The sequence below is a fragment of the Oncorhynchus nerka genome, linkage group LG15 (assembly GCF_034236695.1).
Source record: "Oncorhynchus nerka isolate Pitt River linkage group LG15, Oner_Uvic_2.0, whole genome shotgun sequence".
In the NCBI taxonomy this organism is placed as follows: domain Eukaryota; kingdom Metazoa; phylum Chordata; class Actinopteri; order Salmoniformes; family Salmonidae; genus Oncorhynchus; species Oncorhynchus nerka.
In genome coordinates this window covers 15,957,576-15,976,398 of record NC_088410.1, presented here as the reverse complement: position 1 = coordinate 15,976,398, position 18,823 = coordinate 15,957,576, and the positions used below count along the sequence as shown (strand labels likewise).

The 18,823-nt window shown below is 47.7% G+C and overlaps 1 protein-coding gene across 1 annotated transcript in view; it reads right to left on the bottom strand.

The window, feature by feature from the left end:
- The window catches only part of mycbpap (mycbp associated protein), a 42,959-nt gene that overhangs the window by 8,653 nt on the left and 15,483 nt on the right, over positions 1–18,823 (bottom strand). The window contains exons 9-16 of the mRNA XM_065000661.1: positions 15,183–15,307; positions 12,763–12,871; positions 9,948–9,975; positions 8,243–8,430; positions 7,212–7,358; positions 1,353–1,469; positions 1,046–1,197; positions 672–793 (exon numbers count right to left, since the gene is read on the bottom strand). Of these exons, the coding sequence (XP_064856733.1) occupies positions 672–793; positions 1,046–1,197; positions 1,353–1,469; positions 7,212–7,358; positions 8,243–8,430; positions 9,948–9,975; positions 12,763–12,871; positions 15,183–15,307 (988 nt within the window). The remainder of the gene's footprint in view (positions 1–671; positions 794–1,045; positions 1,198–1,352; positions 1,470–7,211; positions 7,359–8,242; positions 8,431–9,947; positions 9,976–12,762; positions 12,872–15,182; positions 15,308–18,823) is intronic.

The following is an 18,823-nucleotide window of genomic DNA, read 5'->3' as shown; positions in this document are numbered from 1 at the left end:
GAGACTCAGTGGGTTGTAGTGGTAGACAGGCTGATAGTGGGTTGTAGTGGTAGACAGGCTGATAGTGGTTTGTAGTGGTAGACAGGCTGATAGTGTGGTTGTAGTGGTAGACAGGCTGATAGTGGGTTGTAGTGGTAGACAGGCTGATGGTGGGTTGTAGTGGTAGACAGGCTGTGGTGGTGGTCCTGTGTGTATTAGACTCACAGCTGTGGTGGTGGTCCTGTGTGTTAGACTCACAGCTGTGGTGGTGGTCCTGTGTGTTAGACTCACAGCTGTGGTGGTGGTCCTGTGTGTTAGACTCACAGCTGTGGTGGTGGTCCTGTGTGTTAGACTCACAGCTGTGGTGGTGGTCCTGTGTGTTAGACTCACAGCTGTGGTGGTGGTCCTGTGTGTTGGACCTCACAGCTGTGGTGGTGGTCCTGTGTGTTAGACTCACATCTGTGGTGGTGGTCCTGTGTGTTAGACTCACAGCTGTGGTGGTGGTCCTGTGTGTATTAGACTCACAGCTGTGGTGGTGGTCCTGTGTGTTAGACTCACAGCTGTGGTGGTGGTCCTGTGTGTTAGACTCACATCTGTGGTGGTGGTCCTGTGTGTTAGACTCACAGCTGTGGTGGTGGTCCTGTGTGTATTAGAGTCACATCTGTGGTGGTGGTCCTGTGTGTTAGACTCACAGCTGTGGTGGTGGTCCTGTGTGTGTTCCCCCCATGTGTCTGTCTCAGGGAGACCCAGTAGATGTCTGAGCCACAGAGCTGCACTGACCAGACCGTCCAACAGCTCTCTCCACAGCTGCAACCTGCAGGGGTTAACACACACACACACACACACACACACACACACACACACACACACACACACACACACACACACACACACACACACTTTTTTTATAATCAACTGCACTGTTGATCCATTTCTGTGGTATCCTTTCATTCTTTAGTTTCCCCATCAATATTCCCTCTTCTCTTTTCTCCAGACCGGTGCTGCATCTCTCTCTCCCTCCTCCTCCCTCCCTCCCTCCCTCCCTCCCCCCCTCCCTTCTCCTCACCCTATAGCGTTGTGTGGTAGTGGCGTGTGTTGTGTGAGTGGCTGGGTGAGCTCCAGGAGGAGGGTGTTATAGAGGCTCAGAGCCCCCTCTCTGGTGAGCCTCTCCTGGGGTCCATCCTGTTCCCCTTCCCCCTGGGGCAGAGCCAGCACTGCCTGGAGAGGGGAACAGAGAGGAGAGAGGAGAGGAGGGTTAGGTGTGTCCCTTCGGAGATCGGAAGGTTAGGGGTTCCATCCCCGGTCGAGACTCTGTGAATGGGACCTGATGCATCTCTGCTGCGCACGTGAGGTGTGTGTGTGTGTGTGTGTACCTGTCGTAGTGTAGACACAGAGAGGTCCCATGCTGTTTCTCTGTCTTCTCCTGTTTCTGCAGTCACCTGCTGCCACAGGCTCTTCAGCGCCTCCACTGTCTCATAACGGTACTGCAACTAGAACCGAGATGGACCAACAGTATACTGTTACAAACACAGTATGGGCCAGTCGTGTGTGTGTGTGTGTGTGTGTGTGTGTCTGTGTGTGTGTGTCACTAAACAACCCAACAGAAAGAGGAAGGTGTTATTCAGAAATCAGCTAGAACCATGAATGAACCTAAATCATCGTCATCATAGTAATCACTGAGGACTCCTGTAAGTCTTTGTCCTTCTGTCTGTCTGTCTGTCTGTTTTTACATATCGAGAGAGAATCCATTCATGTTCAAAGACAAGAGCCACGATGACACATAATTATAGTAATGGCTGATAATGTTGATAATGACCGTGGCTGAAATGTCATCCTATCCCCTATATATAGCGTGTCCACCCACTCTGTGTGATAACACCTATCCCCTATATATAGCGTGTCCACCCACTCTGTGTGAAAACACCTATCCCTATATATAGCATGTCCACCCACTCTGTGTGATAACACCTATCCCCTATATATAGCATGTCCACCCACTCTGAGTGATAACACCTATCCCCTATATATAGCATGTCCACCCACTCTGTGTGATAACACCTATCCCCTATATATAGTGTGTCCACCCACTCTGTGTCCACCCACTCTGTGTGAAAACACCTATCCCCTATATATAGCATGTCCACCCACTCTGTGTGATAACACCTATCCCCTATATATAGCGTGTCCACCCACTCTGTGTGATAACACCTATCCCCTATATATAGCGTGTCCACCCACTCTGTGTGAAAACACCTATCCCCTATATATAGCATGTCCACCCACTCTGTGTGATAACACCTATCCCCTATATATAGTGTGTCCACCCACTCTGCCTACATTTACATTTTACATTTAAGTCATTTAGATAACACCTATCCCCTATGACCTAGTGGAACATGTCCACCTTTATCCTACCTCCTGTGTGATAACACCTATCCCCATATATATAGCATGTCCACCCACTCTGTGTGATAACACCTATCCCCTATATATAGCATGTCCACCCACTCTGCCTAGAGAGTGTGTGAAAACACCTATCCCTATATATAGTGTCCACCCACTCTGTGTGATAACACCTATCCCCTATATATAGTGTGTCCACCCACTCTGTGTGATAACACCTATCCCCTATATATAGTCCATGTCCACCCACTCTGTGTGATAACACCTATCCCTATATATAGCATGTCCACCCACTCTGCCTAGATATATAGAGTGTGTGATAACACCTATCCCCTATATATAGCATGTCCACCCACTCTGTGTGATAACACCTATCCCCTATATATAGCATGTCCACCCACTCTGTGTGATAACACCTATCCCCTATATATAGCATGTCCACCCACTCTGTGTGATAACACCTATCCCTATATATAGCATGTCCACCCACTCTGAGTGATAACACCTATCCCCTATATATAGCGTGTCCACCCACTCTGCCTAGAGAGTGTTTGTGTGAAACACCTATCCCCTATATATAGCGTGTCCACCCACTCTGTGTGATAACACCTATCCCCTATATATAGCATGTCCACCCACTCTGTGTGATAACACCTATCCCCTATATATAGCATGTCCACCCACTCTGTGTGATAACACCTATAGATATATAGCAGTCCACCTGCTCTGTGTGATAACACCCTAGAGAGTGTGTGATAACACCTATCCCCTATATATAGCATGTCCACCCACTCTGTGTGATAACACCTATCCCCTATATATAGCATGTCCACCCACTCTGTGTGATAACACCTATCCCCTATATATAGCATGTCCACCCACTCTGTGTGATAACACCTATCCCCTATATATAGCATGTCCACCCACTCTGCCACCTATCCCCTATATATAGCATGTCTACCCACTCTGTGTGATAACACCTATCCCCTATATATAGCATGTCCACCCACTCTGTGTGATAACACCTATCCCCTATATATAGCATGTCCACCCACTCTGTGTGATAACACCTATCCCCTATATATAGCATGTCCACCTATCCACTCTGTGTGATAACACCTATCCCCTATATATAGCATGTCCACCCACTCTGTGTGATAACACCTATCCCCTATATATAGCATGTCCACCCACTCTGTGTGATAACACCTATCCCCTATATATAGCGTGTCCACCCACTCTGAGTGATAACACCTATCCCCTATATATAGCGTGTCCACCCACTCTGCCTAGAGAGTGTTTGAAAACACCTATCCCCTATATATAGCGTGTCCACCCACTCTGTGTGATAACACCTATCCCCTATATATAGCATGTCCACCCACTCTGTGTGATAACACCTATCCCCTATATATAGCATGTCCACCCACTCTGTGTGATAACACCTATCCCCTATATATAGCATGTCCACCCACTCTGTGTGATAACACCTATCCCTATATATAGCGTGTCCACCCACTCTGTGTGATAACACCTATCCCCTATATATAGCATGTCCACCCACTCTGTGTGATAACACCTCCCCTGATGTCCCCCACTCTGTGTGATAACACCTATCCCCTATATATAGCATGTCCACCCACTCTGTGTGAAAACACCTATCCCCTATATATAGCATGTCTACCCACTCTGTGTGATAACACCTATCCCTATATATAGCATGTCTACCCACTCTGTGTGAAAACACCCTCTGTTATTGAAATTTCACTTCCTTATATAGTTAAAAAACCTATCTAAACATTTTTACAAGACAATATGATTCTTCATGTCCTGAATCATTCAGTGGTGTCTTTCTCTAATATACATCATCGTATATCTAACAAGCCGGATGTTGTAATTTAATACATCCCATAATGAGCACTGAGCTCTGTTGATTCGACCTCCAGCAGGTGCCTAAATATTTTCAGATTTCTCCTAGTGACTTTAGAGGTTTTACATGTTGTGGTGGTCGTTTCTTGGGGGCCAGAGCAGCGAACAGTTTTGACTGGGCTGAGCGGGAACTGTCTGTGGTAAAAGGCCAAATGAACGGTGCCTAAGTCTGAAAACAAAAGGCTAAGTCTGAAAACAAATATAGGCTACCCAGTCTGAAAACAAAAGGCTAAGTCTGAAAACAAAAGTGCTAAGTCTGTGTGAAAACAAATATAGCTGTCCAAGTCTGAATACAAAAGGCCAAGTCTGAAAATAAAAAGCTTTTTTTGTGAGAAATCTCACATTAATATCAAAACCGTATACAAAACTTAATTTTAAAACACTATCCCGTCATGTCTCTAAATCAATATGTATCTGACCTCGATATTGTTTTATGCCCTGTGGGTTCAAGAAGAAGGATGGCCACCCAGGTTCACCTATCCCCTATATAGGTGAACTCTGTTGAACCTCTATCCACCTCCCCCACTCTAGTGATAACACTACTGCAACTATGGGAACTGTGATAACACCTCCCCTAAGATAGTGTCTACTATATGTGTGATTCCATTTGAGCGGCACATCAGAGTGATGATGCTGGCTGTCCACCCACTCTGTGGAACTGAGAGACCCACTGGTGATAACACCTTCAGATATGATGATGCTGGCTGTGTGGAACTGAGAGAATGGTCCACGTTCTGTGTGATGACACCTGCCCTGGCGTGTCTGTGTGGAACTGAGAGAATGGACATTCAGAATGATGATGCTGGCTGTGTGATAACTGAGAGAATGGTGATAACACCTTCAGAGTGATGATGCTGGCTGTGTGAAACTGAGAAAATGGCATGTCCACCCACTCGTTCAGATCCCCTAGAGGATGCTGGCTGTGTGGAACAGAGAGAATGGACGTTCAGAGTGATGATGCTGGCTGTGTGAACAGAGATGTCCACCCACTTGGTGATAACGTTCAGAGTGATGATGCTGGCTGTGTGGAACAGAGAGAATGGATAACACCTTCAGAGTGATGATGCTGGCTGTGTGGAACAGAGAGAATGGATAACACCGTTCCCTAGAGTGATGATGCTGGCTGTCCCCTGGAACTGAGAGAAACCTATCCCCTACGTTCAGAGTGATGATGCTGGCTGTCCACCCACTCTGTGGAAACAGAGAGAATGGACGTTCAGAGTGATGATGCTGGCCGTGTGGAACTGAGAGAATGGACGTTCAGAGTGATGATGCTGGCTGTGTGTCCAACTGAGAGAATGGACATTCAGAGTGATGATGCTGGCTGTGTGGAACTGAGAGAATGGACATTCAGAGTGATGATGCTGGCTGTGTGGAACAGAGAGAATGGACGTTCAGAGTGATGATGCTGGCTGTGTGGAAACAGAGAGAATGGACGTTCAGAGTGATGATGCTGGCTGTGTGGAACTGAGAGAATGGACTTTCAGAGTGATGATGCTGGCTGTGTGGAACAGAGAGAATGGGCGTTTGAGTGATGATGCTGGCTGTGTGGAACAGAGAGAATGGACATTCAGAGTGATGATGTGATAACACTGTGTGGAACTGAGAGAATGGACGTTCAGAGTGTCCACCCACTCTGATGATGCTGGCACCTGTCCCCTAACTGATAGAATGTCCACGTTTGAGTGATGATGCTGGCTGTCCCCTGAGAGATGGACGTTCCCACTCTGCCTGAGAGTGATGCTGGCTGTCTGTGAACAGAGAGAATGGACGTTTAGATATGATGCTGGCTGTGTGATAACACCTATCCCCTATATATAGAACACTCTGTGTGATAACACCTATCCCCTAGTGATGATGTCCACCCACTCTGACTGTGCGTGTCCACCTGAGATAATGGACCTATCCCCTAGAATAGATGATGCTGGCTGTGTGGAACTGAGAGAATGGTGATAACGTTCCCCTAGTGTGTCCAGTGATGATGCTGGCTGTGTGTGAACAGACACCTATGGACATTCAGAATGTCCACCCATGCTGGCTGTGATAACACCTATCCCCTATAATGGCATGTCTCAGAGTGATGATGCTGGCTGTGTCTGTGAACTGATCCCCTAGAATGGACCCATTCATGATAACACCTATCCCTATATATAGGAGAGCGTGTCCACCCACTCTGAGTGATGACTGGCTGTCCCCTAACTGAGAGATATGGACGTCCACCCACTCTGTGTGATAACACCTATCCCCTATATATAGCCACCCACTCTGTCATAACACCTATCCCCTACTGAGAGAATGGACGTTCAGAGTGATGATGCTGGCTGTGTAACAGAGAGAATGGACATTCAGAATGATGATGCTGGCTGTGTGGAACAGAGAGAATGGTGATAACGTTCAGAGTGATGATGCTGGCTGTGTGGAACTGAGAGAATGGACATTCAGAACACCCTTGAGGATGCTGGCTGTTTACCAAGAACTGAGAGAATGGTGTCTCAGACACATGATGATGCTGGCTGTGTGGAACTGAGAGAATGGTGGTGGTCGTTCAGAAAAAGTGATGATACTGGCTGTGTGGAACTGAGAGATTGGACGTTCAGAGCCGTTTTGGTCTCTGAGCCTGTGCTTGGGAGTCTGTGGTCGTGACAGTCTATTGATTTTGCGGGGCATCCCCCCGTCTTTGTTAAAGGTAGACTGAGCCAGATTGCAACGAGCAATCTGGTGAGCTCAATGCAAGACTTTGCTCTCACAGAACTTCTCACGACAGCAGAGAGCAGAGAGGCGGTGCCTCTTAGTTGTGGTGGAAATTGAGCGGATATTGTGTCTACTTGGTGCATCTCTCTTCAAGGTGTAGTGTACCTTTGGGTGCATCTCTCTGAGTCTACCTTCAAGGTGTAGTGTACCTTTGGGTTCCTGTTGTGGAAGTGTTCTTCCTCGGTGGTGTAGAGCTCTGCAGGGGAGCTGGGTCTCTCTGGGGTGAGGACGCCTCGTAACACGTCACACACCAACGACCGACACACTGACGCAGCCTCTCTCTGCTGCAGCTCCCTCTACACACACACAGACACACACACACACACACACAGACACACACACAGAGACACAGAGACACACACAGAGACACACACAGACACACACAGAGACACACACACACACACACACACACACACACACACACACACACACAGACACACACAGACACACACACACACACACACACACACACACACACACATACAAAAATTACACATTAACACATGAATACACAAACAAACACAATTATGCTTAAAACAACTGTGAAGTTACAAACACACCCTCCCTCCTCACACCCTCCCGCCCTCCCCACATCCTCCCTCCCTCCCTCCTCACACCCTCCCTCCTCACTCCTCCTCACCCCTCCCTCCCTCCCCACATCCTCCCTCCCTCCTCACACCCTCCCTCCCTCCTCACACCCTCCCTCCCTCCTCACACCCTCCCTCCCTCCTCACACCCTCCCCTTCCTCACACCCTCTCCCTCCTCACCCTCCCTCCCTCCCACATCCTCCTCCCTCCTCACATCCTCCCTCCCTCCTCACACCCTCCCTCCCTCCTCACACCCTCCTTCCCTCCTCACACCCTCCCCCTCCCTCCCACCCTCCCTCCTCACACCCTCTCCCTCCTCACACCCTCTCCCTCCTCACCCTCCCTCCCTCCTCACATCCTCCCTCCCTCCTCACACCTTCCCTCACCACACCCTCCCTCCCTCCCTCACCACACCCTCCCTCCTCACATCCTCCCTCCCTCCTCCCACCCTTCCTCCCCACACCTTCCCTCCCTCCTCACACACTCCCTCCCTCATCACACCCTCCCTCCCTCTTCACACCCTCCCTCCCTCCTCCCAGCCTCCTCCCTTCTCACACCCTCACTTCTTCCCCCCCCACACACACACACAGACCTCCAGAGCGTGTCTCTGGTCAGCGGTCTTGTCCTGGTAAAGAGCCACGCCCCTCAGTGTCACCTGGATGGAGGCTCCGCCCAGCAGGACAGGGTGTGTGTTGAGACGCCACACCTCTGTCCTGATGCCTGGGACCTCCGACTTAAATATAAACTCTACACGCTTGCTGTCACCTGGTAGAATCACATCTGGTACAGAGATAGATAGAGACAGACAGAGAGATGGGGAGGGGAGAAGGAGAGAGAGAGATGGGGAGGGGAGAAGGAGAGAGAGATGGGGAGGGGAGAAGGAGAGAGATATGGAGAGGGGAGAAGGAGAGAGAGATGGGGAGGGGAGAAGGAGAGAGAGAGATGGGGAGGGGGAGGGGAGAAGGAGAGAGAGATGGGGAGGGGAGAAGGAGAGAGATATGGAGGGGAGAAGGAGAGAGGGAGATGAGGGGAGGGAGGGATGAGGAGGGGAGAGAGAGAGATGGGGAGGGGAAGAAGGAGAGAGAGAGATGGAGAGGGGAGAAGGAGAGAGAGATGGGGAGGGGAGAAGGGGAATGAGAGATGAGGAGGGAGGAGAGAGAGAGATGGGGAGGGAAGAAGGGGAGAGAGAGAGATGGGGAGAGAGGGGAGAAGAGATGGGGAGAGAGAGAGAGGTGGGGAGGGGAGGGGAGAAGGAGAAAGAGATGGAGAGAGAGAGAGAGATGGGGAGGGGAGAAGGAGAGAGATGGGGGAGGGGAGAAGGGGAGTGAGAGAGAGATGAGGAGGGGAGAAGGGGAGAGAGAGAGAGATGGGGAGGGGAGGGGAGAGATAGAGATGGGGAGGGGAGAAGGAGAGAGAGATGGATGGATAGAGAGAGAGAGAGAGAGAGAGAGAGAGATGGGGAGGGGAAGGGGAGAAGGGATGGGGAGAGAGATGGGGAGGGGAGAAGGGGAGGGAGAGAGAGATGAGGGAGGGGGAGAAGGGGACACAGCAGGTTGTAGACATGATTGACATAAATGAGAACAAAAACACAGCGTGGGGTAGGTGTGTCTGCAAATACATGTGCTGTGTGTGTGACCTGTGGGGAGATGGGGAGGGAGAGAGGGAGAGTAGATGGATGGATAGAGATGGGGAGGGAGAGAGGAGAGATGGATGGATAGAGAGATAGGTGTTGAGAGAGAGAGAAGTAGAGGAGAGCCAGATGGGGAGGGGGGCCTCAAACGGAGGAGAGAGATGGGGGGGAGGGGAGAAGGGATAGAGGAGAGAGAGAGATGAGGAGGAAGGAGAAGGGGTTTTAGAGGAGGAGAAGAAGGAGATGGGGAGGAGGAGGGAGAGAGAGGTAGAGATGGGGAGGGGAGAAGGAGAGAGAGATGGATGGATAGAGAGAGAGAGAGAGAGAGAGATTGGGAGGGAGGGAGAGAGAGAGAGAGAGAGGGGAGGGAGAAGGAGGAGGATGAAGAAGGAGATTGGGAGGGAGGAGGGAGAGAGGGGAGAGAGAGAGAGGAGGATGAAGAAGAGATGGGGAGGGGGAAGGGAGAGAGAGGAGGATGAAGAAGGGAGAGAGGGACAGAGAAAGAGAAAGGACATAGCAGGTTGTAAGTTAAATGACATGCATTGACGTAAAGGCAGTGCTGCCAGGCTGAACAAAAATTTGTTCACAGACGTGTGTAAAATAAAGTAAAATATGGTTGTGAAGAAAAGGGAGGGATGTGCTGTGGTTTGTGTGTGTGTGTGTGTACCTGTGGAGGTGTTGAAGTAGAAGTGATGTGTGTGTGAGTGAAGAAGGAGATGTGTGTGTGTGTGTGTGTACCTGTTGGGAGGTGAAGTAGAAGTGCTGTGTGTGTGTGTGTGTGTGTGTGTGTGTGTGTGTGTGTGTGTGTGTGTGTGTTGGGTGAGGAGGAGACCTGTGGAGGTGTTTAGAAGGATAGAAGTGGGAGGGTGTGTGTGTTTTGGAGTGAAGAAGGAGATGTGGAGGATGTTGAAGTTTTAGAAGTGCTGTGTGGGTGGGATGTGTCCTTAGAGGAGGATGAAGAAGGAGATTCAGGGAAGAAAGAGGTTTTGTGGGAGATTGGCCAGGCGCTGAAGAGCTTTTAGTAGAGGATGCTGATTGGGAGGGAGGAGGGAGAGAGAAGAAGAGGTTGCCCTGAAGTTCTGCACCTCCATGTTTTAGAGGAGGATAAAGAACGAGATTGGGATCTCTGACAGGGCCTCAAACGGTTTTACCCTGGATGCTGAAGGACCTTGGGAGGGAGGAGGAGAGAGAGAGAAGAGGTTTTAGAGGGGAGAGATTGGGAGGGAGGAGGGAGATAGGGAGGATGAGACAGGGGGGAGGGAGAGAGGAAGAGAGAAGAGGTTTTAGGGAGGAGGAGGATGAGGGGATGGAGGGAGAGGAGAGAAGAGGTTTTAGAGGAGAAGAAGGAGATTGGGAGAGAGGGAGAGAGAGAGAAGAGGTTTTAGGGAGGAGAGGAGGGAGAGAGAGAGAAGAGGTTTTAGAGGAGGATGAATAAGGAGATTGGGAGGGGAGGAGGGAGAGAGAGGTTTTAGAGGAGGATGAAGAAGGAGATTTGAGAGGAGGATGAATAAGGAGATTGGGAGGGAGGAGGGAGAGAGAGAGAAGAGGTTTGAGAGGAGGATGAATAAGGAGATTGGGAGGGGGAGGGAGAGAGAGAGAGAGAGAGAGAGGAGAGAAGGAGATATGTTTTAGAGGAGGATGAAGAAGGAGATTGGGAGGGAGGAGAGGAGAGAGAGGGAGAGAGAGGATGAAGAAGGAGATTGGGAGGGAGGGAGAGAGAGAGAAGAGGTTTTAGAGGAGGATGAAGAAGGAGATTGGGAAGAGGAGGAGAGAGGTTTTAGCCTAGTGGTTGGGAGGAGTGTTGGAGGATAGTTGGGAACCGAAGGTTTTAGCAAGTTCAAAGGAGATTGGGAGCTGACAAGGTACAAATTTTAGTCGAAGGAGATTCTGGAGGAGAACAGGCAGTTAACCCACTGTTCCTGGAGGCCGTCAGAGAGAGAGAAGAGGTTTTAGAAAATAAGAATTTGTTCTTAACTGACTTGGGATAGTTTTAAATAAAAGGTAAAATAAAGGATGAAGAAGGAGATTGGGAGGAGGAGAGAGAGAGAGGAAGGGTTGAGAGGAGGATGAAGAAGGAGGAGGGAGGGAGGGGGAGAGAGAGAGAAGAGGTTTGAGGAGGATGGAGAAGGAGATTGGGAAGGAGGAGAGAGAGAGAAGAGGTTTTAGAGGAGGATGGAGAAGGAGTTTGGGAGGGAGGAGGGAGAGAGAGAGAGAGAGAGGTTTTAGAGGAGGATAAAGAAGGAGATTGGGAGGGAGGAGGGAGAGAGAGAGAAGAGGTTTTAGAGGAGGATGAAGAAGGAGATTGGGAGGGAGGAGGGAGAGAGAGAGAAGAGGTTTTAGAGGAGGATGAAGAAGGAGATTGGGAGGGAGAGGGAGAGAGGAAGAGGTTTTAGAGGAGGATAAAGAATTGGGATGGAGGAGGGAGAGAGAGAGAAGAGGTTTTAGAGAGGATTGGGAGGGAGGAGGGAGAGAGAGAGAAGAGGTTTTAGAGGAGGATGAAGAAGGAGATTGGGAGGGAGAGAGAGAGAGAGAAGAGGTTTAGAGGAGGATGAAGAAGGAGATTGGGAGATTGGGAGAGAGAGAAGAGGTTTTAGAGGAGGATGAAGAAGGAGATTGGGATGGAGGAGGGAGAGAGAGAGAAGAGGTTTTAGAGGAGGATGAAGAAGGAGATTGGGATGGAGGAGGGAGAGAGAGAGAAGAGGTTTTAGAGGAGGATGAAGAAGGAGATTGGGAGGGAGGAGGGAGAAGAGGGTTTTAGAGGAGGATAAAGAAGGAGATTGGGAGGGAGGAGGGAGAGAGAGAGAAGAGGTTTTAGAGGAGGATGAAGAAGGAGATTGGGAGGAGGGAGAGAGAGAGAGGTTTTAGAGGAGGATGAAGAAGGAGATTGGGATGGAGGAGGGAGAGAGAGAGAAGAGGTTTTAGAGGAGGATGAAGAAGGAGATTGGGAGGGAGGAGGGAGAGAGAGAGAGAGAGGTTTTAGAGGAGGATGAAGAAGGAGATTGGGAGGGAGGAGGGAGAGAGAGAGAAGAGGTTTTAGAGGAGGATGAAGAAGGAGATTGGGATGGAGGAGGGAGAGAGAGAGAAGAGGTTTTAGAGGAGGATGAAGAAGGAGATTGGGAGGGAGGAGGGAGAGAGAGAGAAGAGGTTTTAGAGGAGGATGAAGAAGGAGATTGGGAGGGAGGAGGGAGAGAGAGAGAAGAGGTTTTAGAGGAGGATGAAGAAGGAGATTGGGAGAGAGAAGAGGTTTTAGAGGAGGATGAAGAAGGAGATTGGGATGGAGGAGGGAGAGAGAGAGAAGAGGTTTTAGAGGAGGATGAAGAAGGAGATTGGGATGGAGGAGGGAGAGATAATATGCAGTTTTTTTTGGTGTTTGTATCATTTCTCCTCGACTCACCAAACAACAGACCATATGAACAAGAGTCTTATTATTCTACTGTCTATACGTGGTGGCTCCACAGGTTTAACAGTGTGTGTGTGTGTACCTTGTGAGAGGTGGAGTTGCCTGTCCAGCGGGCGGGCTGCCCACAGAACCTCAGGGCAGGCACCAGCACCGCGTCCAGCATGACATCATCAAACTGCGACAGGGGGTCACTGGGAACAGACAGGGGGACAGGTCATGTCTCAAATGCCATCCTATTACTTTTTAACAGAGGCCCCTATGGGCCCTACAGAGTGAATTAGGTGACCTCTGTACCATAAGGCTCTGGTCGAAAGTAGTGCACTAGGACTATATAGGGCATTCAATTTGGGATGTACACTCAGTCACTATCGGCCAATGGACCAACATGAGAATATTTTGTACTTACTTTATTTTATTTAACCTTTATTTAACTGGGCAAGTCAGTTAAGAACAAATTCTTATTTACAATGACGGCCTACCGGGGAACAGTGGGTTAACTGCCTTGTTCAGGGGCAGAACAATTTTTACCTTGTCAGCTCTGGGATTTGATCCAGGAGCTTTTCGGTTACTGGCCCAACGCTATAACCACTAGGCTACCTGCCGCCCCCAGAATCAATAAACACGGTCACTATCGGCAACGCTACAATGGACCAACATGAGGATATCATCAGAATCAATACACCAGGTCACTATCGGCAACGCTACAATGGAACCAACATGAGGATATCATCAGAATCAATACACACGGTCACTATAGGCAACGCTACAATGGACCAACATGAGGATATCATCAGAATTAATACACACGGTCACTATCGGCAACGCTACAATGGACCAACATGAGGATATCATCAGAATCAATACACACGGTCACTATCGGCAACGCTACAATGGACCAACATGAGGATATCATCAGAATCAATACACACGGTCACTATCGGCAACGCTACAATGGACCAACATGAGGATATCATCAGAATCAATACACAGTCACTATCGGCAACGCTACAATGGACCCAACATGAGGATATCATCAGAATCAATACACACGGTCACTATAGGCAACGCTACAATGGACCAACATGAGGATATCATCAGAATCAATACACACGGTCACTATCGGCAACGCTACAATGGACCAACATGAGGATATCATCAGAATCAATACACACGGTCACTATCGGCAACGCTACAATGGACCAACATGAGGATATCATCAGAATCAATACACAGAATCAATACACAGTCACTATCGGCAACGCTACAATGGACCCAACATGAGGATATCATCAGAATCAATACACACGGTCACTATAGGCAATGCTACAATGGACCAACATGAGGATATCATCAGAATCAATACACAGTCACTATCGGCAACGCTACAATGGAACAACATGAGGATATCATCAGAATCAATACACACGGTCACTATCGGCAACGCTACAATGGACCAACATGAGGATATCATCAGAATCAATACACACGGTCACTATCGAATCAATACACACGGTCAACGCTACAATGGACCAACATGAGGATATCATCAGAATCAATACACACGGTCACTATCGGCAACGCTACAATGGACCAACATGAGGATATCATCAGAATCAATACACACGGTCACTATAGGCAACGCTACAATGGACCAACATGAGGATATCATCAGAATCAATACACACGGTCACTATCGGCAACGCTACAATGGACCAACATGAGGATATCATCAGAATCAATACACACGGTCACTATAGGCAACGCTACAATGGACCAACATGAGGATATCATCAGAATCAATACACACGGTCACTATCGGCAACGCTACAATGGACCAACATGAGGATATCATCAGAATCAATACACACGGTCACTATCGGCAACGCTACAATGGAACCAACATGAGGATATCATCAGAATCAATACACACGGTCACTATAGGCAACGCTACAATGGACCAACATGAGGATATCATCAGAATCAATACACACGGTCACTATGCTACAATGGACAACATGCATCAGAATCAATGGAACCAACATGAGGATATCATCAGAATCAATACACACGGTCACTATCGGCAACGCTACAATGGACCAACATGAGGATATCATCAGAATCAATACACACGGTCACTATCGGCAACGCTACAATGGAACCAACATGAGGATATCATCAGAATCAATACACACGGTCACTATCGGCAACGCTACAATGGACCAACATGAGGATATCATCAGAATCAACGAGCCACTAGATAAACTGTTTGTTAGTGAATTAGGGGCGGCAGGGTGGCCTAGTGGTTAGAGCGTGTGACTAGTAACCGGAAGGTTGCGAGTTCAAATCCCTGAGCTGACAAGGTACAAATCTGTCGTTTTGCCCCTGAACAGGCAGTTTACCCACTGTTCCTAGGCCGTCATTGAAAATAAGAATTTGTTCTTAACTGACTTGCCTAGTTAAATAAAGGTAAAAAAAAATTAGGATGGGGGTGGCATTTCTTACTGGTTTTCCTTCTGCTCCACCTCCCTAAGCTCCTCCCTCTCCTCCTCCTCCAATAGGGGGCTCTGCTTCACAGTGACAGAGGTGAAGGGCTGGCCTGAGCCAATCACCTCCAAGCCATCTATCTCCTAGAGGGGGGAAGAAGACAGTATAGTGAGAGACTGGGAGAGGGAGAGAGAGAGAATAGGGTCCTGTGGCTCTAGCCAATAGTAGTGCACTGTGTAGGGAATAGGGTCCATTTGGGATGCATGCTATAACTAGGGAACAAACCAGACAGTAATTGTTCACTGAAATATGGCTGAACAGAATATCAGGGTATCAAGGTGACAGGTAACAACATAACAGGAACAGAATATCAGGGTATCAAGGTGACAGGTAACAACATAACAGGAACAGAATATCAGGGTATCAAGGTGACAGGTAACAACATAACAGGAACATCATGTAGTCTCTGTTTCTACCCACTGTCTTCATCTCAATATGTAGTCTCTGTTTCTATCCACTGTCTTCATCTCAATATGTAGTCTCTGTTTCTACCCACTGTCTTCATCTCATCATGTAGTCTCTGTTTCTACCCACTGTCTTCATCTCATCATGTAGTCTCTGTTTCTACCCACTGTCTTCATCTCAATATGTAGTCTCTGTTTCTACCTGCTGTCTTCATCTCATCATGTAGTCTCTGTTTCTACCCACTGTCTTCATCTCATCATGTAGTCTCTGTTTCTATCCACTGTCTTCATCTCATCATGTAGTCTCTGTTTCTACCCACTGTCTTCATCTCAATATGTAGTCTCTGTTTCTACCTGCTGTCTTCATCTCATCATGTAGTCTCTGTTTCTACCCACTGTCTTCATCTCAATATGTAGTCTCTGTTTCTACCTGCTGTCTTCATCTCATCATGTAGTCTCTGTTTCTACCCACTGTCTTCATCTCATCATGTAGTCTCTGTTTCTATCCACTGTCTTCATCTCATCATGTAGTCTCTGTTTCTACCCACTGTCTTCATCTCAATATGTAGTCTCTGTTTCTACCTGCTGTCTTCATCTCATCATGTAGTCTCTGTTTCTACCTGCTGTCTTCATCTCATCATGTAGTCTATGTTTCTACCCACTGTCTTCATCTCATCATGTAGTCTCTGTTTCTACCTGCTGTCTTCATCTCATCATGTAGTCTCTGTTCCTACCCACTGTCTTCATCTCAATATGTAGTCTCTGTTTCTACCCACTGTCTTCATCTCATCATGTAGTCTCTGTTTCTACCCACTGTCTTCATCTCATCATGTAGTCTCTGTTTCTACCCACTGTCTTCATCTCATCATGTAGTCTCTGTTTCTACCCACTGTCTTCATCTCATCATGTAGTCTCTGTTTCTACCCACTGTCTTCATCTCATCATGTAGTCTCTGTTTCTTCACCCACTGTCTTCATCTCATCATGTAGTCTCTGTTTCTATCCTTCATCTCACATGTCTCTGTTTCAGCCACTGTCTCATCTCATATGTAGTCTCTGTTTCTACCCACTGTCTTCATCTCAATATGTAGTCTCTGTTTCTACCCACTGTCTTCATCTCATCATGTAGTCTCTGTTTCTATCCACTGTCTTCATCTCATCATGTAGTCTCTGTTTCTATCCACTGTCTTCATCTCATCATGTAGTCTCTGTTTCTACCCACTGTCTTCATCTCATCATGTAGTCTCTGTTTCTACCCACTGTCTTCATCTCAACATGTAGTCTCTGTTTCTACCCACTGTCTTCATCTCAATATGTAGTCTCTGTTTCTACCCACTGTCTTCATCTCATCATGTAGTCTCTGTTTCTACCCACTGTCTTCATCTCAACATAATAGTCTCTGTTTCTACCCACTGTCTTCATCTCAATATGTAGTCTCTGTTTCTACCTGCTGTCTTCATCTCAATATGTAGTCTCTGTTTCTACCCACTGTCTTCATCTCAATATGTAGTCATCATGTAGTCTCTGTTTCTACCCACTGTCTTCATCTCAATATGTAGTCTCTGTTTCTATCTTCATGTAGTCTCTGTTTCTACCCACTGTCTTCATCTCATCATGTAGTCTCTGTTTCTACCCACTGTCTTCATCTCAATATCTCTGTTTCTAGTCATCTCATGTAGTCTCTGTTTCTACCCACTGTCTTCATCTCAATATGTTTCTAGTCTTCATCTCATGTAGTCTCTGTTTCTACCCACTGTCTTCATCTCAATATCTCTGTTTCTAGTCTTCATCTCATCATGTAGTCTCTGTTTCTACCCACTGTCTTCATCTCAATATGTAGTCATCATGTAGTCTCTGTTTCTACCCACTGTCTTCATCTCAATATGTAGTCATCATGTAGTCTCTGTTTCTACCCACTGTCTTCATCTCAATATGTAGTCATCATGTAGTCTCTGTTTCTACCCACTGTCTTCATCTCAATATGTAGTCTCTGTTTCTACCCACTGTCTTCATCTCAATATGTAGTCATCATGTAGTCTCTGTTTCTACCCACTGTCTTCATCTCAATATGTAGTCATCATGTAGTCTCTGTTTCTACCCACTGTCTTCATCTCATCATGTAGTCTCTGTTTCTACCCACTGTCTTCATCTCAACATGTAGTCTCTGTTTCTACCCACTGTCTTCATCTCATCATGTAGTCTCTGTTTCTACCCACTGTCTTCATCTCAATATGTAGTCTCTGTTTCTTTCTGACCATTTCTCTCTCAATCTGTTCTCTCTCTCTGTCTCTGTCTCTCTCTCTGTCTCTCTCTGTCTCGCTCTCTCTCTGTCTCTCTCCTTCTCTGTCTCTCTCCTTCTCTGTCTCTTTGTCTCTCTCTCTCTCTCTCTGTCTCTCGCTCTCTGTCTCTCGCTCTCTGTCTCTCTCTCTGTCTCTCTCTCGCTCTCTGTCTCTCTCTCTGTCTCTCTCTGTCTCTCGCTCTCTGTCTCTCGCTCTCTGTCTCTCTCTCTCTCTGTCTCTCTCTCGCTCTCTGTCTCTCGCTCTCGGTCTCTCTCTCTCTCTGTCTCTCGCTCTCTGTCTCTTGCTCTCTGTCTCTCGCTCTCTGTCTCTCGATCATCTATCTGACAGCACATTCTGTCTTTGTCTGTTTCTCTGGACACATCAAACTCCCAGTCAGACCACACTGACATCCACACACGTCAATGAACCCAAACACACATACAAACACACATACACACACCACCACCCGACCAGAATATACAGGTTCATTACAACACTGCCTTACACCATTCTCATTATTAATGAGTGTGTGTGTGTGTGTGTGTGTGTGTGTGTGTGTGTGTGTGTGTGTGTGTGTGTGTGTGTGTGTGTGTGTGTGTGTGTGAATGAACTCCCCCATAATAAGTGCCTGTTACTTAAGCTGCTAATCAGGTCTAATTGACAGTTAGTATGCACAGAGGGTGAGGAGAGGCAAAGCTGTGGGTGTCTGTTGTATGTATGTGTGTTACGTGTGCTAGTGTGTGTTTCTGGGCCAGTGTGTGTGTGTCTGACGGTGCCCCAGGTCTCTCTCAGTGACAGGGTTATTGTTACGTTGTAGAACAGTAGAACAGGACTGTCTCAGTGACAGGGTTATTGTTATGTTATAGAACAGGACTGTCTCAGTGACAGGGTTATTGTTATGTTATAGAACAGGACTG